The sequence below is a fragment of the Ochotona curzoniae genome, unplaced genomic scaffold (assembly GCF_017591425.1).
Source record: "Ochotona curzoniae isolate NIBS_2020 unplaced genomic scaffold, NIBS_Ocur_1.0 contig_4797, whole genome shotgun sequence".
Taxonomy (NCBI): domain Eukaryota; kingdom Metazoa; phylum Chordata; class Mammalia; order Lagomorpha; family Ochotonidae; genus Ochotona; species Ochotona curzoniae.
Genome location: NW_024466390.1, coordinates 1,698,219 through 1,721,500, shown reverse-complemented (window position 1 = coordinate 1,721,500; position 23,282 = coordinate 1,698,219). Strand labels below are relative to the sequence as shown.

The 23,282-nt window shown below is 53.9% G+C and overlaps 1 protein-coding gene across 5 annotated transcripts in view; it reads left to right on the top strand.

Annotated features, from left to right (window-relative positions):
- Nucleotides 1–7,040, top strand: part of ACBD5 (acyl-CoA binding domain containing 5) — a 41,243-nt gene extending 34,203 nt beyond the window's left edge. For all 5 annotated transcript variants that reach the window (XM_040988100.1, XM_040988102.1, XM_040988097.1 and 2 more), the window contains 4 exons: nucleotides 39–238; nucleotides 2,654–2,698; nucleotides 3,036–3,145; nucleotides 5,099–7,040. In XM_040988100.1, the coding sequence (XP_040844034.1) occupies nucleotides 39–238; nucleotides 2,654–2,698; nucleotides 3,036–3,145; nucleotides 5,099–5,111 (368 nt within the window). In that variant the 3' untranslated portion in view covers nucleotides 5,112–7,040. The remainder of the gene's footprint in view (nucleotides 1–38; nucleotides 239–2,653; nucleotides 2,699–3,035; nucleotides 3,146–5,098) is intronic.
- Nucleotides 7,041–23,282: the final 16,242 nt, after the last annotated feature.

The following is a 23,282-nucleotide window of genomic DNA, read 5'->3' as shown; positions in this document are numbered from 1 at the left end:
ATTACTTAAGACTAGCTGATTTTGCTTTCTTGACACAGGACACAGGATGCAGCATTTGAGCGAAGGAGCCAAAGGCCGGCAAGTGGGCAGCGGCGGCGACGGGGAGCGCTGGGGCTGGGACCGGGGGCCCCGAGGCAGCCTCAACGAGCAGATCGCCCTGGTGCTCATGCGCCTGCAGGAGGACATGCAGCACGTCCTGCAGAGACTCCACAAACTGGAAACCCTGGCTGCCTCCCAGGTGGGCCTCCCTGCCTGTCCTGCCATGCCTCTTTCCTGTCCTTCCTGGAAAGCACTGTGGGAGCTGTTGGATCCTCCAGGTCTCCCCCTTGCTCTGGTGTCTGAGGAAGGCTGGAGTGGCCACATGGCGAGACGCAGAAAGTATACTTTTTGTAACTAGATTTCTCACTAGGACTCCCCTCTGAGGCCAAGCCCCCCAGGACCTGAAGCCCCCATCAGGCCCACCACTCCGACACCAGTATGAGATCAGCATTCCTTCTTAGTCCATCAGCTATTCCTGTAAGACTTGGGGTTTAAACATCTCATGAGTTTACGGAGCCAAGTCCTGCTCAATCCACAGCAAAGGTCTTGTTCGGATTTTCCACAGGCTTTAGTCATCCTGGTGAAATCAGGAGGATCTAATTTTTAAAATGTGTAAGAAAAGACTGGCCATGGGAATAGTACTGTGGTTTAAGCCGCTCTCTGCCATTTCTCATATGAAAGCCAGTCCGCTTCTGGTTCGGCTGCTTGCTAACTATCTGCAAAAGCAGCAGAAGGCTCAAGCACTGGGGCTGCTTTCATCCGTGTGGAAGATCTGGATGAAGCTCCTGGCTCTGGTCCTGATAGCTAACTGGGGAGTGAATCAACAAGTGGAGGGTCACTTTCTTTTCCCATAATTGCCTGGGAACTTGCATCATGAAGTTCAGCCCTTGTTTACAGTGGCATCACTCCATGTGGGCACCAGTTCATATCCTGGTGCTCTACTCCCAATTCAGCTCCTTGCTAGTGGACATGGGAAAGCAGCCGAAGATGACCCAAGCGTTTGGGCCCCTGCCAGCCATGTGGGAGACCCAGAAGAAGTTCCGGGCTCCTGGCTACTGACATTGTGGCCACTTGGGGAGTGAAACACTGGATAAAAGGTCCTTTCTCTTTCTCTCTGTCGCTGAATGTTAGTCTCTCCTTTCTCAGTAATTCTGCCTTTGAAATAAATATTAAAATATCTTAAAAAAAAAACAAAACAAAATTGTAGCTAAGTAGTGTACGTTGGTAAACTTTATCTTGAATAATCCCCACAACATTAAAGAATTATTTTTTAAAATGTTTTAATGGTTTATTTTTTCCTTTTTTAAGTTCTGGTTGGTTTAGCTTTTGTTTCTGTTTTAGTTTTTTTGTTTCTGAGTTATTGTCTAATAGTTAGCAAAGTCTTCTCTATTGAACTGTTTTAAAAAACAGTGATGGGTTAATACATTAAGTTATGCAGTGTTTGCCTGTTTTTAAGATTTATTTATTGGGGACTGGCATAATAGTTCAACTTTCTAATCCTTGACCTCCAAGTGCTGGCATCCCATTATGGTACTGGTTCGTATCCCGGCTGCTCCACTTCCCATCCAGCTCTCTGCTCTTGGTCTAGGAAAGCAGTGGAAGATGAGTCAAGTCATTGGGACCCTGACCTGCATGGGAGACCTGGAAGAAGCTTTTGGCTTCTGGCTTCAGATCAGCTCAGCTCTAGCCACTGCAACCACTTGGGGAGTGAATTTGCAAATGGATGATTTTTCTCTGTTCCTCCTTCTCTATGTTAATCTGCCTTTCCAATGACAATAAACAGATAAATATTTATTGGGCCCAGCATGATAGCCCAGTGGCTAAATCCTCATCTTGCATACTCTGGGATCCCATATGGGCACTGGTTTGTATGATGGCTGCTCCACTTCCCATTCAGTTGCCTGCTTGTGGCCTGGGAAAGTAGTAGAGAATGGCCCAAAGCCTTGGGTCCCTGCCCTTGCGTGGGAGACCCAGCAGAAGCTCCTGACTCCTGGCTTCAGATAAGTTTGGCCCTGGTCGTGGCAGCCACTCGAGGAGTGAACCAACATACAGGAGATCTTCCTCTCTGTCTCTCCTTCTCTCTGTATATCTGCCTTTTCAATAAAAGTAAATACTTTTTTTTAAAGTGGGTGTTTAGTTTACTATTTTAGGTTCCTGATCTTTGGTCTTTGTGGGTTTGGGAATCATAGTAGCATAGTTAGCAGAGCAACAGAGAATAAGCTACCTACCGTGTCAGTCTCTTTAAGTGTCTTCTCATTCTGTCCTCCTACATTCCACACCCCCCAAATATTATCACAATACTGTAGTCACTTAGTGCTAATTACATGATTAACTTTCTGATATTTAACTGAATCGAGACATGGTGAGTACAGTCAGTGATAGAAAGCGTGATATACTGTAGCGGTAATGTGTCACTGGAAGTCCCGCTTGTATTTGGAACTAGTGACAATGTTTAGTTCATATATATGGATATAAGTAAACAAATATACAAATATATATTGTACTTTTCAAATTGGCTATCTTTCCTCCCCCTTTTTTTAAACAAAAGTTATGAAGTAGAAAAATTGCCATGTTTATTTTGTCAAGGCTAATTCATTCTCCTTTGTGTTTTCAGGCAAAGTCATCAACACTGCAGAGCAGCGTTCGTTCCTCCTCACAGGTAAGCAAGTCCTCTTAAACTGCAGTGTGAGGCTGTGACTTTGGTGCCAGGGCACTTACACTGACTGAGATCCTGGGGCATTCCAAATACAGTCGATCCGCTAGACCACCAACAGAGCGGCAGAACCAATCGGCTCTGAGTTTGTTTAACCCGGGGGGCAATCCTAGCAGTCCGCCTCCTGCATGGAGCAATCCCTGCAGAGCAGCGGGCTTCCCTTTAGCGTGGTGGAGATTGGGTACTGGTTTTGTGTTTTCAGAGTTGTGAAGTATGTTGTGTTTTAATTTTTTTGTATGCACTATTTCATTGATGGGTAACAAGCTTTATTTTATTTTCTCAGAGACCTTCTTGGTGGCCCTTCGAGATCTCTCCTGGTGCATTAACTTTCGCTATCATTTGGCCTTTTATTGCCCAGTGGTTGGTGCATTTATATTATCAGAGAAGGAGAAGGTAATGCTCTAGTTGTACAAGATGTAGAAGCTTCTTAGAGTCCAGCCCGAGCTTTGGCGGTTAGGAAGAGCTGTATGTCTTACAGTGACTGTTGTGGCAGCAAACATTCTACGCTGATCTGCTGACCCGGACTAGCTGGAAACATCCTGTCAATATCTAGGCACTTGTTAGACTCAAAAATTTTTTTTTTTTTGCCTCGAGAACATTTGATGGAACTGCATTTTGATTTAGGAAGCAACAAGAAAATAACCGTATGCCTCTTAAGCCTTATGCCTTGTGCGGAAACAGTACTTTACATCTGGTACTTATTTTGGCCCATTGCTAATCTGAAGGACAGTGGGCAGGCAAGCAAGCCATGGCTGCCTGCTTACTGTGTCTTTGAGATACAGATGTGGACATTTCAGAAGGTTGTCAGTGTGATGGTTAACTCTTTTGTGGCTGCTCTAATTTGAGAGCCAAAATTGCAGGACAGGAGCGTTCCTTGAAGAGGCCATCCCCAGCGAGGTCGCAGAAGCACAGATGGGAGCCTCTGCCAGTCTGCAGTTAGAGGAGCTGGAGGCCTGACTGCTTGGGTTCACAGAAATCCTTCAGGGTGTCAAGTGGCCTTTCCGGACAGTCTGTAAAGGGAATTTTCTTCCATGGATGGATGGGCAGATACTATTCCCTTACTGCATGTCTTCAGTGTTTTCTTATTGTGTCTCATTAAGTAACAGCAAATAAAGAAAGGAAATAGGGCTTTTGACCATGATGTGGATTTTTAAAAATCAGATACAAAAAAATGTATCTGATAACAAAAAAAAAAATTTATCCCCCTCCTTACACAGAAGGAATAAGCAGCACTCTCCTCTTCAATTATAATACCTCCCAGTGGTCTGAAATACACTAGAGTAGATGAATCATTTTAATCTTCCTTGTTCTCTTCCTGAGGCAGTTTGATTCATGATCACAAAGGAACTCATAGACAAGCTTTCTGGTCCATTAATATTCTGGAACAATCTCTTGAAAACTTGCGTAGGATTTCAGAGGCATCAGTTACTTTTTGAGTAGTATTTATCCCCTTCTGCCCCATTCGTCTCCTGTCCTATTAGCTCTGAAGACACACACCTAATTTAAATCCTTTTGCTGTTGTTCTTTCACACATTTTGAATTTCTCCTATGATGATTGGGGCTAGGGCTATTTACGGAGTTGTAAATCTTAATACCCAGGCTAAGGAGAAAAAAGAGAACATAACTTTTTTTTCAAGGTGTTGTAATGATAGATTTAGGCAGCAGGGCACAGTGACACTAAAGGTAGTTCCCACGTTTTACAGTGCCTTCCAAACTTCATTTTTGTGTGTCCTTTGCTGAAAGCTGGGAGTTACAAGGTAGAGACCAAACACCCCTAAAGCTGACTTGGTTGATAACGTATGCTCTAGGGTAAAAGCATTTATCACCTCTTGAGGAACTGAAAAAACTTAGTACTTCTACAGTCACAGGGGAGTTGAAGTTTATCTAAGCCACTGTTTTGAATGCTCCTTTCTAGAAGTGCTGGCACGAGGTTGTTTGCATTTTTCTGAAGAATCCTTGCCTATCTCTACCTAGACAAACTCCTGTTTCCATTCTTCTGCCTGATTGTTGTCGAATCTAGGTCATTTATTGTAGGTTTGATCCCTCCAAATTGCAAATTATTTAGCACTGGGTCCTGGCAGCCCCAGTAGCATTTTCACTGCTCTGCCCATTGCTTGCCTCCCAGCATCCTATCATTGAAAACAATCTAAGAGAGTAGGAGTGTAAATTTGAATTGCTCCATTGTTTGGTAATCTCAGTCCTTGCAATTGATCTTTCCTGTCAGGCTAAGTAACACAGAGGATGATTTGTCATTGTATGAGTTGGAGTGTGAGAATTCTTTAGGCATATTTCAGATTTAGATTGTTCTTACAATGACAGCATTTTTTTTTTCTTTTATTTTTCAAGAAAACTGAATTGATCAAAGTGGTATTCTACTCAAGAAGACTGCTGGGCCTGGAGCACCTCAGAATGAAATGGATTGTGGAGTTATAAGAAACTTGAGTTGTGATGATTACATTTCCTTTTGTGGTCCAGGAGTTTGGTTTGTGTACATATATACATACGTATTTTTTTTTTTTTTTGCACTATACAAATGATAACATTCTAAGGACTAATATTGCTGATACTTGAATAATCAATCTCAACTAGGTTATAAGTAGCATATATAGCTAGGCTTGCCCTGCACTTGAACTTGAAGGACAATAAGTTATTAATTATTGTTTGGTAATATGTTTACCTGATTATCTCCCATAGGGAACTATAAGCTGCTTTTCCAAGTTACACTTGTGATAATGAGATCAGATTTATAAGTGGGTATTTTTAGTTTTTTAAGCTAAATGTGGGGAGGAACGCAAACCAGGAGTGAATTTCAAGTGAGATTAGGTTAGCTTTATATCGTGGTCACTTAATTGCCATGCCAAGGGGTAGAGGATTGCGTGGAGAATCTTCTCCATGTCATTTTGTGGGCTGTCTTGGAGCTGTCTGTGGGCAGTCACAGTTCTGAGTTGGTGTCCTTCCTCTGTTAATTACAAAGAAGAGTGAAGTCCTGTTAAGCTGGGCTTCGTTTTTCTCTGTGATTCAAAGGACAGAACCTGCTGACGGAAACCATGAAGAGTAGCTTCGCGGAGGCTTAGACGTAGATTCTGAGCCTGCAGGCGATTAATAAGATTTTTATTCAGTCATATGCATTGATTCCTTTGTAATCATTTTTCTCTGAGGATGTACAGTAGTTGCTTCATAGGGTGCTTTAAAATATAATGAAAACTTATTTATACTGTTTTTACAAAGGTTAAAAAGGAGACACATGAAAATCACTTTTCTGTAACTGGCGAAATATACAGACTGGACTCTTAACCTCTTAGTGCCTCAGATTTTCCTTCAGAGTATAATATTTCCGACTTATCTGCCCCACAGGCGTGTCAGAAGGGTTTGCCAGCTAAAGGCTGCATGCTTCCATGGGAATAAGGCACGCACAATGAATGGAAACCTAAACCTCTCCATGCACCTGCCACATTTAGACTGAATGCTTAAGTTAGAGTCCCGAAAATGTTGTTTAGAAAAATCATTCCTCCTGTTTACCTGTTAAAACTTCCTGCTAACTTAGACGCGTCCTGTGCTGTAAGGATTTCCTTCTTCCAAAGGCTTTGACTGAAGTAATTTTTAAGCATTCTCAATGCAGGGTGTTGGCTTTAGCCTCAGGTGTTCAGAATTTTAAGTGAGAGGGAAAGAATCCATCTCTAGCATACAAGCTGCCTCTGTGTGTAACAATGCAGTGTGCTTTGCCGTAATTCCTTTTTCATTCATATTACCCATGGTTATTTTTCTTTAATTCCCATCTTGATTAAGATGTGTTTATCTAAAGGGATGTACTAGTATTTGCTTTTAAAAACCTCTTGTCTGCTTATTGAAAAAACAAGTAAAGCAAGCAGTTGAACTATAAGTAAAAATAAAGTTTAGGCCTTTGGGTCAGGGATTATTTTCAAAAACAAGACACCAATTTGGTGTCAGAAAGTGGTAGCTTCTCTCTTAGTTTGTAAGTAAATAAAATACAGTTACAATATTAAATGTAAGCAGTGCTCGAGTCATCGCAAGCAGCAGGGGCAACTAACTCCTAGGATCAACCATTTGTATCGGGTTCCAAAGTCTTATTTTATAGCTTGAAAACCACTTTGCACACAGTTCTTGTATATAAAAGTAAAGATGTAATTATAGGGTTTAGTGTTTCTGCTTTGTTTAATGACAACCTCATTTTAAATTTAAATTGGACAGCTATGGTATTTTTTTAATGATCAACTTCTTTTCTGTTTATTGTAAAAACTAAGTTAAAAATAAAAGGTTAGTGAGAAATGAAATGGTATTTTTATTTTTATAAAATTTTATTTTGACATTCTTTACATAGTTAATTAGGGTAAGAAGGTTCAAGGGCTACATGAAAGTGGATAATACTAGTATGTTTTCCATATTGTTACCTTCATGTTTAAAGGGGGTTGTTTAAGGGAGAAGGCCCACCCATTTTCCCACCCTCCCCAGATCCCGGATGTAGGGCATGCGCTGAGGTTCTTGCTCAAGTGGTTTTGATATTGCAACAGTTATGAATCGTTGTCAATCTTGCCACTCCAAGCACTATGAGGGCTTTGAAAAATCCACTGATTGACATAGTCCATCATAGCTGAGATGGTTGGTTGACCCGTTCTGTCTTCTCTCTTTTCTTCGTTAGGGTTTTGAGTCCAGCATTTAGATTAGGAAGATCTCCAAAGAAACTTCTTGTATGTGCTAACAAGTACAGGGCCTGGCACCGTCCATCGCTCCAATCAGCTGGTGGTTGCAGTTGCTGGGTTGGTTCTGTTTTCACTCCCGACTTCCACTGGAACCAATGGGTGTTGCAGTCCAGCCTAGTTCTGCCCAGCACATACTTGGCCCTCACATAAACCAGCGGGAGCTGCAGCCTAGGTTGGAGCGACCCACAATAACCCCCACCAGGCCCACCCCCTACCCTGGTTTGCCAGTAAGTGTAGCAGTAATCCAGTCTGTCCCACACCCCATTCCACCCCAGCCGCTATCTTAGTTATCTTAGTTTTATGTCCTGTGGAAGTGGTAACCCAAGAGGGATGAGCCCACTATTTCCCTCCCAGGCCTCTCCCACTCCCAGATTCCAGTTGATGCTGCATCTAAGCCCAAACAACCCTCGCCCACTTTAATTTTGTTTGCACCAGTAGGAATAATCCACCCAGCCCGGCTTTTCCCTGATCTGGTCCGCACGAAGCCCACAGGTGTGGTAGCTCTGCCTAGTCTGGTCTGCCCCCATCCCAGCCCATGCTCTCCTGCGGAAGTAGCTGTCCTGCAAAGGAACCCTCCCTTATTCCCCTGCCGGCTCTGCCCACTTCCTTTCTTGTTCTCAGGCTGGTAGGGCGCTGCGGTCCCTTCCGGTACAGGCCACCTCACCTCAGCATTCCATAATGTGCACTAGTCTTTGTTGCGACCAACCCTAGGTCGACCCACACTGGTGCCTGGATTTGCCAGTGGATGATGTGGACAGATTCAGCCTGGTCTTGCCCCCACGTCAGCCAATTGTATGCCAGTGGGTAGCTTTCCATGGCCTTTTCTGGGCTGTTTCCTATCATGTTTCTTGCGTTTACCTGCCGGGTCTGTGTCCTGCCAGAGGAGTTGCCCAGGCTCCTCCATCAGAACCTCTCCCAATGCCAGGTTTCACGCTTACCAGTGGGTCCATGAGCCAACCTTACTCAGTCCACCTCCTGTAATAACAGGAACTGTGGCTTTTCCTGACTGGCCTTCCACCCAATCTGGTTCTTGCTGTTGGATGTTCCAGCCCAGCCATGGTTTGTCTATACCCACATATGGCTCACACATGGCTCAGTAGGGGTTTGAGACCCTGCCTAGTCCATCCCACATCTGCCCTGGTCCTCCAGAACACCAGGGGGAGTCGGGGTCCGGCCCGGTTCGGTGCATCCAATCCCAGTCCACACTTGTGCCAAGGGAGACTACAACTGTTTCCAGATCAGAACGCAGCTCCCCTTCCAGGCCATGTGCCTCTTGGTGGGAACCTCAGCCCAGCTAGGGTTGTCCCCTTTGCTCCCCAACTGGGTCTGTTCCCAGCCATAGATCACTTGCCTGCCAATGGATGCTCTGACTCAGCTTGGCACAGCTCCTCACCTGTCCCGACCTCTGCCTTAGACACTGTGGCTTAGCGTCCCTGGCTCCAACAGACCAGCAGGTACAAGAACCTAGCTCGGCAAGACCTCTGCTCCCTCCTGGTTTCTAGTTTTACTTGTGGGCTAAGGTTTGTTCAGTCGTGCCTAATCTACTCTGTTCCATTACCAGTTGACACATTGGCCAACTGTTGGAGCTACTTTTGCAGGACAGGCCCCAAGCCCTAGCTTCTGCATGACTGCTATTTGGTGCTCAGAATTATTAGTGACTGAAAGTTTTGCTAAGGAAGAGTTACTGCCTGTTTCAGGTCCAAGAAACACAATGGGTTCAACCTGGAGCGAATTAAGCAGCAACTCAAAGAACCAAATCCCCAGAGCTCCCCAGCCGGGCGGCCAGCAGGCAGAGCCTGGCACCAAATGGCGCACTGGCCGCCCGGGGACAGCTCAGCACATGGCGGCTGTGCCCATGGCGGCTGTCCGGGATCCAGGCATGAGACGCCCCGTCCTGAGACCCACCAGCTGCCAGGCGGCTGCTGGAGGTTTAAATAACCCAGGCCCAAGGTCGCGCCCCTCCCAAATCCCATTCACCGCCCCATGAGGGCGGCGGGTGGGTCCCGGGCCTGCCCAGTCCCGGAGGCCTCCCCCTCGGTCTACTCACCCCGAAGGAAGCGGCCCCCGGAACCAGCAGGCCCGGGGACAGCTCAGCACATGGCGGCTGTGCCCATGGCGGCTGTCCGGGATCCAGGCATGAGACGCCCCGTCCTGAGACCCACCAGCTGCCAGGCGGCTGCTGGAGGTTTAAATAACCCAGGCCCAAGGTCGCGCCCCTCCCAAATCCCATTCACCGCCCCATGAGGGCGGCGGGTGGGTCCCGGGCCTGCCCAGTCCCGGAGGCCTCCCCCTCGGTCTACTCACCCCGAAGGAAGCGGCCCCCGGAACCAGCAGGCCCGGGGACAGCTCAGCACATGGCGGCTGTGCCCATGGCGGCTGTCCGGGATCCAGGCATGAGACGCCCCGTCCTGAGACCCACCAGCTGCCAGGCGGCTGCTGGAGGTTTAAATAACCCAGGCCCAAGGTCGCGCCCCTCCCAAATCCCATTCACCGCCCCATGAGGGCGGCGGGTGGGTCCCGGGCCTGCCCAGTCCCGGAGGCCTCCCCCTCGGTCTACTCACCCCGAAGGAAGCGGCCCCCGGAACCAGCAGGCCCGGGGACAGCTCAGCACATGGCGGCTGTGCCCATGGCGGCTGTCCGGGATCCAGGCATGAGACGCCCCGTCCTGAGACCCACCAGCTGCCAGGCGGCTGCTGGAGGTTTAAATAACCCAGGCCCAAGGTCGCGCCCCTCCCAAATCCCATTCACCGCCCCATGAGGGCGGCGGGTGGGTCCCGGGCCTGCCCAGTCCCGGAGGCCTCCCCCTCGGTCTACTCACCCCGAAGGAAGCGGCCCCCGGAACCAGCAGGCCCGGGGACAGCTCAGCACATGGCGGCTGTGCCCATGGCGGCTGTCCGGGATCCAGGCATGAGACGCCCCGTCCTGAGACCCACCAGCTGCCAGGAGGCTGCTGGAGGTTTAAATAACCCAGGCCCAAGGTCGCGCCCCTCCCAAATCCCATTCACCGCCCCATGAGGGCGGCGGGTGGGTCCCGGGCCTGCCCAGTCCCGGAGGCCTCCCCCCTCGGTCTACTCACCCCGAAGGAAGCGGCCCCCGGAACCAGCAGGCCCGGGGACAGCTCAGCACATGCGGCTGTGCCCATGGCGGCTGTCCGGGATCCAGGCATGAGACGCCCCGTCCTGAGACCCACCAGCTGCCAGGAGGCTGCTGGAGGTTTAAATAACCCAGGCCCAAGGTCGCGCCCCTCCCAAATCCCATTCACCGCCCCATGAGGGCGGCGGGTGGGTCCCGGGCCTGCCCAGTCCCGGAGGCCTCCCCCTCGGTCTACTCACCCCGAAGGAAGCGGCCCCCGGAACCAGCAGGCCCGGGGACAGCTCAGCACATGGCGCTGTGCCCATGGCGGCTGTCCGGGATCCAGGCATGAGACGCCCCGTCCTGAGACCCACCAGCTGCCAGGCGGCTGCTGGAGGTTTAAATAACCCAGGCCCAAGGTCGCGCCCCTCCCAAATCCCATTCACCGCCCCATGAAGGCGGCGGGTGGGTCCCGGGCCTGCCCAGTCCCGGAGGCCTCCCCCCTCGGTCTACTCACCCCGAAGGAAGCGGCCCCCGAAACCAGCAGGCCCGGGGACAGCTCAGCACATGCGGCTGTGCCCATGGCGGCTGTCCGGGATCCAGGCATGAGACGCCCCGTCCTGAGACCCACCAGCTGCCAGGAGGCTGCTGGAGGTTTAAATAACCCAGGCCCAAGGTCGCGCCCCTCCCAAATCCCATTCACCGCCCCATGAGGGCGGCGGGTGGGTCCCGGGCCTGCCCAGTCCCGGAGGCCTCCCCCTCGGTCTACTCACCCCGAAGGAAGCGGCCCCCGAAACCAGCAGGCCCGGGGACAGCTCAGCACATGGCGCTGTGCCCATGGCGGCTGTCCGGGATCCAGGCATGAGACGCCCCGTCCTGAGACCCACCAGCTGCCAGGAGGCTGCTGGAGGTTTAAATAACCCAGGCCCAAGGTCGCGCCCCTCCCAAATCCCATTCACCGCCCCATGAAGGCGGCGGGTGGGTCCCGGACCTGCCCAGTCCCGGAGGCCTCCCCCTCGGTCTACTCACCCCGAAGGAAGCGGCCCCCGAAACCAGCAGGCCCGGGGACAGCTCAGCACAGCGCTGTGCCCATGGCGGCTGTCCGGGATCCAGGCATGAGACGCCCCGTCCTGAGACCCACCAGCTGCCAGGAGGCTGCTGGAGGTTTAAATAACCCAGGCCCAAGGTCGCGCCCCTCCCAAATCCCATTCACCGCCCCATGAAGGCGGCGGGTGGGTCCCGGACCTGCCCAGTCCCGGAGGCCTCCCCCCTCGGTCTACTCACCCCGAAGGAAGCGGCCCCCGAAACCAGCAGGCCCGGGGACAGCTCAGCACATGGCGGCTGTGCCCATGGCGGCTGTCCGGGATCCAGGCATGAGATGCCCCGTCCTGAGACCCACCAGCAGCCAGGAGGCTGCTGGAGGTTTAAATAACCCAGGCCCAAGGTCGCTCCCCTCCCAAACCCCATTCACCATCCCATGAGGACGGCCGGTGGGTCCCGGACCTGCCCAGTCCCGGAAGCCTCCCCCCTCGGGTCTACTCACCCCGAAGGAAGCAGCCCCCGGAACCCAGCAGGCCCGAGAGCAGCTCAGCACATGCGGCTGTGCCCATGGCGGCTGTCCGGGATCCAGGCATGAGACGCCCCGTCCTGAGACCCACCAGCTGCCAGGAGGCTGCTGGAGGTTTAAATAACCCAGGCCCAAGGTCGCGCCCCTCCCAAATCCCATTCACCGCCCCATGAAGGCGGCGGGTGGGTCCCGGACCTGCCCAGTCCCGGAGGCCTCCCCCCTCGGTCTACTCACCCCGAAGGAAGCGGCCCCCGAAACCCAGCAGGCCCGGGGACAGCTCAGCACATGTGGCCCATGGCGGCTGTCCGGGATCCAGGCATGAGACGCCCCGTCCTGAGACCCACCAGCTGCCAGGAGGCTGCTGGAGGTTTAAATAACCCAGGCCCAAGGTCGCGCCCCTCCCAAATCCCATTCACCGCCCCATGAAGGCGGCGGGTGGGTCCCGGACCTGCCCAGTCCCGGAGGCCTCCCCCCTCGGTCTACTCACCCCGAAGGAAGCGGCCCCCGAAACCAGCAGGCCCGGGAGACGGCTCAGCCATGTGCCCATGGCGGCTGTCCGGGATCCAGGCATGAGACGCCCCGTCCTGAGACCCACCAGCTGCCAGGAGGCTGCTGGAGGTTTAAATAACCCAGGCCCAAGGTCGCGCCCCTCCCAAATCCCATTCACCGCCCCATGAAGGCGGCGGGTGGGTCCCGGACCTGCCCAGTCCCGGAGGCCTCCCCCCTCGGTCTACTCACCCCGAAGGAAGCGGCCCCCGAAACCCAGCAGGCCCGGGAGAACGGCTCAGCCATGTGCCCATGGCGGCTGTCCGGGATCCAGGCATGAGACGCCCCGTCCTGAGACCCACCAGCTGCCAGGAGGCTGCTGGAGGTTTAAATAACCCAGGCCCAAGGTCGCGCCCCTCCCAAATCCCATTCACCGCCCCATGAAGGCGGCGGGTGGGTCCTGGACCTGCCCAGTCCCGGAGGCCTCCCCCCTCGGTCTACTCACCCCGAAGGAAGCGGCCCCCGAAACCCAGCAGGCCCGGGGAGACGGCTCACCATGTGCCCATGGCGGCTGTCCGGGATCCAGGCATGAGACGCCCCGTCCTGAGACCCACCAGCTGCCAGGAGGCTGCTGGAGGTTTAAATAACCCAGGCCCAAGGTCGCGCCCCTCCCAAATCCCATTCACCGCCCCATGAAGGCGGCGGGTGGGTCCCGGACCTGCCCAGTCCCGGAGGCCTCCCCCCTCGGTCTACTCACCCCGAAGGAAGCGGCCCCCGAAACCCAGCAGGCCCGGGGAGAACGGCTCACCATGTGCCCATGGCGGCTGTCCGGGATCCAGGCATGAGACGCCCCGTCCTGAGACCCACCAGCTGCCAGGAGGCTGCTGGAGGTTTAAATAACCCAGGCCCAAGGTCGCGCCCCTCCCAAATCCCATTCACCGCCCCATGAAGGCGGCGGGTGGGTCCCGGACCTGCCCAGTCCCGGAGGCCTCCCCCCTCGGTCTACTCACCCCGAAGGAAGCGGCCCCCGAAACCAGCAGGCCCGGGGAGAACGGCTCAGCCATGTGCCCATGGCGGCTGTCCGGGATCCAGGCATGAGACGCCCCGTCCTGAGACCCACCAGCTGCCAGGCGGCTGCTGGAGGTTTAAATAACCCAGGCCCAAGGTCGCGCCCCTCCCAAATCCCATTCACCGCCCCATGAAGGCGGCGGGTGGGTCCCGGACCTGCCCAGTCCCGGAGGCCTCCCCCCTCGGTCTACTCACCCCGAAGGAAGCGGCCCCCGAAACCCAGCAGGCCCGGGGAGAACGGCTCACCATGTGCCCATGGCGGCTGTCCGGGATCCAGGCATGAGACGCCCCGTCCTGAGACCCACCAGCTGCCAGGAGGCTGCTGGAGGTTTAAATAACCCAGGCCCAAGGTTGCGCCCCTCCCAAATCCCATTCACCGCCCCATGAAGGCGGCGGGTGGGTCCCGGACCTGCCCAGTCCCGGAGGCCTCCCCCCCTCGGTCTACTCACCCCGAAGGAAGCGGCCCCCGAAACCCAGCAGGCCCGGGGAGAACGGCTCACCATGTGCCCATGGCGGCCGTCCGGGATCCAGGCATGAGACGCCCCGTCCTGAGACCCACCAGCTGCCAGGAGGCTGCTGGAGGTTTAAATAACCCAGGCCCAAGGTTGCGCCCCTCCCAAATCCCATTCACCGCCCCATGAAGGCGGCGGGTGGGTCCCGGACCTGCCCAGTCCCGGAGGCCTCCCCCCTCGGTCTACTCACCCCGAAGGAAGCGGCCCCCGAAACCCAGCAGGCCCGGGGAGAACGGCTCACCATGTGCCCATGGCGGCTGTCCGGGATCCAGGCATGAGACGCCCCGTCCTGAGACCCACCAGCTGCCAGGAGGCTGCTGGAGGTTTAAATAACCCAGGCCCAAGGTCGCGCCCCTCCCAAATCCCATTCACCGCCCCATGAAGGCGGCGGGTGGGTCCCGGACCTGCCCAGTCCCGGAGGCCTCCCCCCCTCGGTCTACTCACCCCGAAGGAAGCGGCCCCCGAAACCCAGCAGGCCCGGGGAGAACGGCTCAGCCATGTGCCCATGGCGGCTGTCCGGGATCCAGGCATGAGACGCCCCGTCCTGAGACCCACCAGCTGCCAGGAGGCTGCTGGAGGTTTAAATAACCCAGGCCCAAGGTCGCGCCCCTCCCAAATCCCATTCACCGCCCCATGAAGGCGGCGGGTGGGTCCCGGACCTGCCCAGTCCCGGAGGCCTCCCCCCTCGGTCTACTCACCCCGAAGGAAGCGGCCCCCGAAACCCAGCAGGCCCGGGGAGAACGGCTCACCATGTGCCCATGGCGGCCGTCCGGGATCCAGGCATGAGACGCCCCGTCCTGAGACCCACCAGCTGCCAGGAGGCTGCTGGAGGTTTAAATAACCCAGGCCCAAGGTCGCGCCCCTCCCAAATCCCATTCACCGCCCCATGAAGGCGGCGGGTGGGTCCCGGACCTGCCCAGTCCCGGAGGCCTCCCCCCTCGGTCTACTCACCCCGAAGGAAGCGGCCCCCGAAACCCAGCAGGCCCGGGGAGAACGGCTCACCATGTGCCCATGGCGGCTGTCCGGGATCCAGGCATGAGACGCCCCGTCCTGAGACCCACCAGCTGCCAGGAGGCTGCTGGAGGTTTAAATAACCCAGGCCCAAGGTCGCGCCCCTCCCAAATCCCATTCACCGCCCCATGAAGGCGGCGGGTGGGTCCCGGACCTGCCCAGTCCCGGAGGCCTCCCCCCCTCGGTCTACTCACCCCGAAGGAAGCGGCCCCCGAAACCCAGCAGGCCCGGGGAGAACGGCTCACCATGTGCCCATGGCGGCTGTCCGGGATCCAGGCATGAGACGCCCCGTCCTGAGACCCACCAGCTGCCAGGAGGCTGCTGGAGGTTTAAATAACCCAGGCCCAAGGTCGCGCCCCTCCCAAATCCCATTCACCGCCCCATGAAGGCGGCGGGTGGGTCCCGGACCTGCCCAGTCCCGGAGGCCTCCCCCCTCGGTCTACTCACCCCGAAGGAAGCGGCCCCCGAAACCCAGCAGGCCCGGGGAGAACGGCTCACCATGTGCCCATGGCGGCTGTCCGGGATCCAGGCATGAGACGCCCCGTCCTGAGACCCACCAGCTGCCAGGAGGCTGCTGGAGGTTTAAATAACCCAGGCCCAAGGTCGCGCCCCTCCCAAATCCCATTCACCGCCCCATGAAGGCGGCGGGTGGGTCCCGGACCTGCCCAGTCCCGGAGGCCTCCCCCCTCGGTCTACTCACCCCGAAGGAAGCGGCCCCCGAAACCCAGCAGGCCCGGGGAGAACGGCTCACCATGTGCCCATGGCGGCTGTCCGGGATCCAGGCATGAGACGCCCCGTCCTGAGACCCACCAGCTGCCAGGCGGCTGCTGGAGGTTTAAATAACCCAGGCCCAAGGTCGCGCCCCTCCCAAATCCCATTCACCGCCCCATGAAGGCGGCGGGTGGGTCCCGGACCTGCCCAGTCCCGGAGGCCTCCCCCCTCGGTCTACTCACCCCGAAGGAAGCGGCCCCCGAAACCCAGCAGGCCCGGGGAGACGGCTCAGCACATCGCTGTGCCCATGGCGGCCTGTCCGGGATCCAGGCATGAGACGCCCCGTCCTGAGACCCACCAGCTGCCAGGCGGCTGCTGGAGGTTTAAATAACCCAGGCCCAAGGTCGCGCCCCTCCCAAATCCCATTCACCGCCCCATGAAGGCGGCGGGTGGGTCCCGGACCTGCCCAGTCCCGGAGGCCTCCCCCCTCGGTCTACTCACCCCGAAGGAAGCGGCCCCCGAAACCAGCAGGCCCGGGGAGAACGGCTCACCATGTGCCCATGGCGGCTGTCCGGGATCCAGGCATGAGACGCCCCGTCCTGAGACCCACCAGCTGCCAGGCGGCTGCTGGAGGTTTAAATAACCCAGGCCCAAGGTCGCGCCCCTCCCAAATCCCATTCACCGCCCCATGAAGGCGGCGGGTGGGTCCCGGACCTGCCCAGTCCCGGAGGCCTCCCCCTCGGTCTACTCACCCCGAAGGAAGCGGCCCCCGAAACCAGCAGGCCCGGGGAGAACGGCTCAGCCATGTGCCCATGGCGGCTGTCCGGGATCCAGGCATGAGACGCCCCGTCCTGAGACCCACCAGCTGCCAGGCGGCTGCTGGAGGTTTAAATAACCCAGGCCCAAGGTCGCGCCCCTCCCAAATCCCATTCACCGCCCCATGAGGGCGGCGGGTGGGTCCCGGACCTGCCCAGTCCCGGAGGCCTCCCCCTCGGTCTACTCACCCCGAAGGAAGCGGCCCCCGGAACCAGCAGGCCCGGGGACAGCTCAGCACATGGCGGCTGTGCCCATGGCGGCTGTCCGGGATCCAGGCATGAGACGCCCCGTCCTGAGACCCACCCGAGAAACGAAATGGTATTTACTACTTGTTACTTATAGTGCATTGATTATGTGCTAAAGATTAAATGACAATAAACAATAGGACTTTATATAAAGCAACCATGTCCCTTTCAAAAGAAGCCATGCCTTTAACCTATCATGTGATAAAGTTCAGAAACAGGGATGATCCATCAGTTGGCCTGCCTCGTGTTAGGAGTCAGGTGGGTCATCTTGTCTCCGGGGGCTGGATCCAGGGTGGCAGGGCTCGGGTCTGGAGGCTCAGGCCCTTCGTCCTTGCCAGATGCTCAGATGGAGGGCTGGCTAGCCCCAGGGTTGGGGCTTGGGTCCAGAGGCTTTAGCCCATCGGTTTGCCATGTGCTTGGAGCCAGGTAGGTCAGCTTGTAACAGGAGCAGGGCCCTAGGCTGCAGTGTTTGGGCCTGGGTCAGGTGGTTTGGGTGCCAGTGGTGTAGGTGAAGCCCTGAGGCCATCCGGCAATGCGATCTTGATTGGAGCTTTAAGGATCAGACCTAAGCACCAGCCCATGTGGGAGACTAGAGCTGGGATAGTTAGGAGTGACCAATGCCAAATACCAATCAGTGCTACACACTAAAGCTAGGGCTGGGGGCCTACCTGGCAGAGCTAGATCACAGTACTTGTCAGTGGGAGTCGGAACAGAGGACAGGAAATATTAGGCTGGGTCATGATAGTAATCAATACATGAGAGAACGGCCTGGGGGTGGATTCTGTGAGGGATGTGTGGGTCCACCCCTGTGGATCTGAAATTTCCACCAGTTTGTTCAGAAGGTGTGGGGATAGTGATGGTGACGGGCTGAGCTAGGCGTGACCATGAAGCCCTCCGACATCCATGGGTGATTCCAGCCTGGGTATTGCTCAGACCAGGCAGGCTAACTCCACCCATTGGCAAGTGCATGGGTTAGTTTGGGAAGAGGATAGAATGGACAGGGCCAAGACAACCTTAGCTCACTGGCAAGTGCAGCATCAGGCTGGAATGAGGGGCATGCCAGGCTAAGATACCATACTTACCAGTTTGTATGAGTCAGAGATGGGAGAAGACTGTCCAGGGCTGGGCTGTAGCACTTGCCAGCAAGAATTGGGACTGGGGGTGGGTCGGAGCAGGCCACGCCACGGTATCCGATGGCAAAGTTCATGATGGAAGTGGGCTACGCCAAGCTGAGTCAGAGCAACCACTGGCATGTACAAGATCTGTGGCTGGGAACAGGTTTAGTTGGGGAGCTAAGGGGACACCCTGGCTAGGTTGTTGTTACCACTGGTGAGCAAAGGGGCCAGAGTGGGGGCTGTGGTCTGGTCTGGATATGGCTGCAGAGTCCCTCAGCACAAGTGTGGCCAGGGTCTAGAGCATGCATGCCAGACTGGGCTAGATTCTAGCACTCACTGGTACTCATGAGAGCCAGAGTGGGTGTAGAATGGGTTGGGCTAGGTCTCAGCTCCCATTGGGTGACGTGAAAACTGTGTCGGGGTGTGGACCAGGTGTGGCTGGGCAACACTCAACAGTAAAGACCAGATTTGGTGTGGGTCAGTTGGGCAATGCCACTGATAGGAGGTGGACTAAGTCAAGCCAAGCCAAGGACCCCACTGGTGTGCACGAGATCTGGCCACTGGGAAGAGACCTGATAGAGTAGCTTCAGGAACTCCTTTGTAAGAGCACGGTCCCTGTAGGAAAGTGTAAGAACCAAGGCTGGGAGCAGTCCAGACCAGGCCAGGTTGTAGTACTTGCAGGCGTATGTGAGCTGGGCCAGTTCATAACAACCACTGGCAGATCTGAGAACCAAAAAAGGTTGCAGGATAGGCTGGGTTGGATGGCAGCACCCACCAGTGCGAACTGAAACTGGGGCAGACCGTGCTGGGCCAGGCTATAGCTCCTGCCAGAAATGCAGAGGTAAGACGTGGATACTCTCCTGCTGGAACACTGCTGCTGGTGAGTATGAGAGCCGAGACTGGGGGTAGACCAGGCTGGGCAGGGCTACAACACCTGTTGGCCTACATATGAACTGGGTTAAGGGGGACGAGCCAGGCTGGGCTAACCGATTGTATTCACTGGTGTAGGATGAGTCAGAGTAAGAGCAGGCTGGTCGGGCTTTGCTGCAGCATCACCTGGCAAATGCTGGGACTAGGGGTAAGTCCTATCAAACTAGACTGCAGACCCGCCTGGAGTGTACAAGATCAAGGGCATAGAGTGGGCCCAGCAGGGAGGCTGTGGGCACCTCTTGGATGGGCTGCAACTCCCACCAGTGAACATGAGAACCGGGGCGGGGGCGGGGGTGGGCCTGGATGGACAGGATGGCACCTGCTGGCATAAGTGTGGGCTAGAGAGAGTGGAGTTGGTTGGGTTGAGTTAGGCTTAATGCCCAGTGATGTACACAAGATCTGTATGGGATATGGGGCTGACTGGACCAGTCCACTGAACATGCTGGCAAGCACAGGAACCAGAGCTGGGGCCTGGCCCAGTGAGTTATCAGCCAAGCATGTGTTGGGCAGGGTTGGGCTAGGCCACAGCACCCATTCGTTTGCTGAGGAAAGAGGGCAGAACAAATTGATCAACTACCCAAGCGAAGCTTGACAGCAAATTTCTGGGCTAATGGTGACTTTAAGGCCACTCTGAGGTGGACTTAAAACTGTGTGTAAGGCCCATTTTCAGTGTTACTACTGAAATGACAATGGAAATGACAACTTTGGATATTTTTGAAGAGTATAATAAAGAGATGGTTATAAGTAATGGGCAGGGTACAATGGAACCACAAGGAATAGTTTTATTGTAAATATTAATTTTTGGGACTCCTTTAATAAAGCACCAATGGCTGAGTAGCACAGCAGGAACTCAGCTTCTCAGAGCTGGGCAGTGCAGACGTTTCTGCCCGTCAGTACCCATACCTCATTCTACCCTTCTGTGGGATCCACTGCCAATGCCCCCACATTGGCCAAATCTGCCTGAAAGCCAGAGGATGGGATCAGATTCCCAAGGCGCAGAGCAGACAGGGCAAGGGTGAAGCAGCACTCTGGGGCAGACCATCTGGAGCGCCGTGTTCCTCGTTTTGCCTGTGCCTGGCAGCCCTCCTGTTTATGCTCTGTGAGGTGGGATGCAAGGGGGGCTGCTCTCGGCAGAGGATCAAGAAGGGGAGCTTAGAGGCAAAGTGCATCGAACTAATCTAACTTCTCCCATTGATTCTATTGTTTCTTTTCCCATTTTCTCTGTGCTTGAAGTGCTCTGGTTATTGTGGCTGGACAACCAGTTACACCAAAACTTAAAAGGCAGAAAATTACCCAGTTGCTCAAGGTGTCCAACTTGGTTCCTCCTATTCTCTTGTTCTCCTCATCCCATTAGTTAGTCCTGTTTAGTTTACTTCTAAGTCTTGGATTCAGCAGACTGGTGCAATAGCATTGATTGTGCTCATGGATTGTCTGAAGGGTGTTAACAGGGCCCCACCATAGTCACCTGACTGGACTCACTCATGTGTTGGGAGTAGCTTGTGTGATGACACAAACAGCTGGCGGCTGGCAGAGCTGGGACCTACAAGTGTCAGTTTTCACGTGGCGTCTCCAAGCAGCTTTCCCAGCACTTTGGCTTCAGCATAGCAACTCAGACTCCTGAGATACAGGTCTCAAGAGGGAGCTACAAAGCTGCATTGTCATTCTTAACTTGTTTTAGAGGCCATGCAGTTCTTTCTTTCTTTTTTTTTTATGCAGTTATTTCTACCATTGTCTTCATTAGAAGCAAGTTACTAAGACTGGCTCATATTTAAAGAATTAGACTCCACAGTTTGATGAGCCTGCAAAAGAACTAGAAACTACAACATCTTTTTGGCGTCTCCAGCTGGTTTCTTAAATTCTGTACTTGGGTGTCACATATTTTGGACCTATGTGCCTACCCCTTCTGTCCCTTATTCCATTTCAGGACGTACCCCACAACTGGCACAGCTACCCAGCCCAGAAATTTGGTGTCATATTTGGATCCTCACATTCACTCATGCTCCTCCTCTCGTTAATTAGGAAGTCCTGCTGAGTCCTTGAATCTGTATCTTGAATCCAGGTGAGCTGGCACAATCACTTTTAGAAATACAGCCTTCTAAAATATTGCCCCATTCTCCTCCCACATAGTTAGACTAACTCATCCATGGTTGGGCTGCTATTAATACAAAGATCTGAGGCAAACAGAAAGAAGTCTTTATACTATTTCTTGGGGTTCTGAGCATATCTGTACTTTGTTAAAAAAAAAATAAAAACAAAGACTTTTTTTTCCCCCTGGCCACCGGAAACAGCCCAGAGAGTTCTAAACTGTGGTTATACAGCAGCTCCAACGTGGGATAGCAAATCTCTAGCGACAGCCCCTCCATGACACGCTAACAGTCCTATTTTGAACACTTTATTAGACAGAGTGACTATTATGAGCGTTACATCCAAGGAGTCATCACTAAAACAAGCCCAATAAAAATACTGGCCGAGGGATTCAGTTATACAGCGTGGGCTATAATGGTGGATCTTTCACGGTGATAGTGTAATACGTGATGTGGGGAAGTAAAAACACAAAAGCCAATGTGCAAAAGGAACACCAGTATTTAATAGGTGACACCATTAGCAAAACACTTCCCTGATGTTTTTACATTTGAATTTTGTTCAAGATGGAAGCTCAGTGAATTTAAGGTATGACCCGTAAGGTTGAATATGTGTGTGTGAATATGTGTGTGTGTGTCTGTCTGTATCTTAACTGAAACCTGCTGACACACTACTAATCATATTTATGAGGTAAAAGTAAATTTGCTTCCTAAAGATCATTCTGCCTGAGTGCTGTACATTTTAAATGACTAAGTAAAATGTGAAGCATCTATTTTTCTTTGAAATTCAGCAAGCTGCAGGATTTCCCACCTAACCCTTCAAGGACTATTTAAAAAAATTTTTTATTATTATATTTTTGACAATCTTTACACAGTTAGTGTAAAAAGGTTAAAGGGCTGTAGGAAAGTGGGTAAGACTATTATTTCATGCCCTCCCGTGGAAGTGGTGACCCAAGAGGGAGGAGCCCACTATTTCCCTCCCAGTCCTCTCCCACTCCTGGATTATGCACTCTCCAGGTAGTTCTGTGGTTTGACTTGACAGAACTAGCCCCCAGTGCCAACTTCTTGCCGCTGATGCTGTGGCTAAGCCCAAACCACCCTCACCCACTCTAATTTTGTTTGCACCAGTAGGAATAATCAGCCCAGCCTGGCTTTTCCCTGATCTAGTCCACATGAGGCCCACAGGTGTTGTAGCCCTGTCTAGTCTGGTCTGCCCCCATCCCAGCTCATGCTCTCCTGCGGAAGTAGCTGTCCAGCAAAAGAACCATCCCTTATTCCCCTGCCAGCTCCATCCTCTCCCTTCCTGGTTCTGACGCTTGCTGGTTGGGTGCTGCAGTCACTTCCGGTACAGGCAGCCTTACCTTGGCATTCTGTAATGTGTACTAGTTTTTGTTGCGACCGAACCTGGCTCGACCCACACTGTTCTGGTACTTGGATTTGCCAGTGGATGATGTGAACAGATTCAGCCTGGTATTCCCCTGACCCATGCCAAATGTATGCCAGTGGGTAACTTTCCATGGCCTGTTCTGGGCTGTTTCCTATCATGTTTCTTGCGCTTACCTGCCGGGTCTGTGTCCCGCTAGAGCAGTTGCCCGGGCTCCTCCATCAGAACCCCTCCCAATGCCAGATTTTGCACATACCCAGCCCTACTCAGTTCACCTCCTGTCCCAGCAGGAACAGTGGCTTTTCCTGACTGGCCTTCAATCCAAACTGGTTCTTACTGTTGGATGTTTCAGCCCAGCCATGGCTCATCCATAACCCACATATGGCTCACACATGGCTCAGTAGGGGTTGAGACCTTGCCTAGTCCATCCCACATCTATCCCGGTTCTCCAGGACACCAGACAGTGTTGGAGTCTGGCCTGGATCGGTGCATCCAATCCCAGTCCACACTTGTGCCAAGGGAGACTACAACCGTTTCCCGTTCAGAACACAGCCCCCAATTCAGGCCACGCGCCCCTTGGTGGGAACCTCAACCCAGCTAGAGTTGTCGCCTTAGCTTCCCAACCACGGCTGTTCCTAGCCATAGATCACATGCATGCCAGTGGTTGCTCTGACTCAGCTTGGCTCAGCCCCTCACCTGTCCCGACCTCTGCCTTAGACACTGTGGCTTAGTGTTCCTGGCTCATGCAGACCAGTAGGTACAACAGCCTAGCTCGGCGTGACCTGGTTTCTAGTTTCGCTTGTGGTCTAAGGTT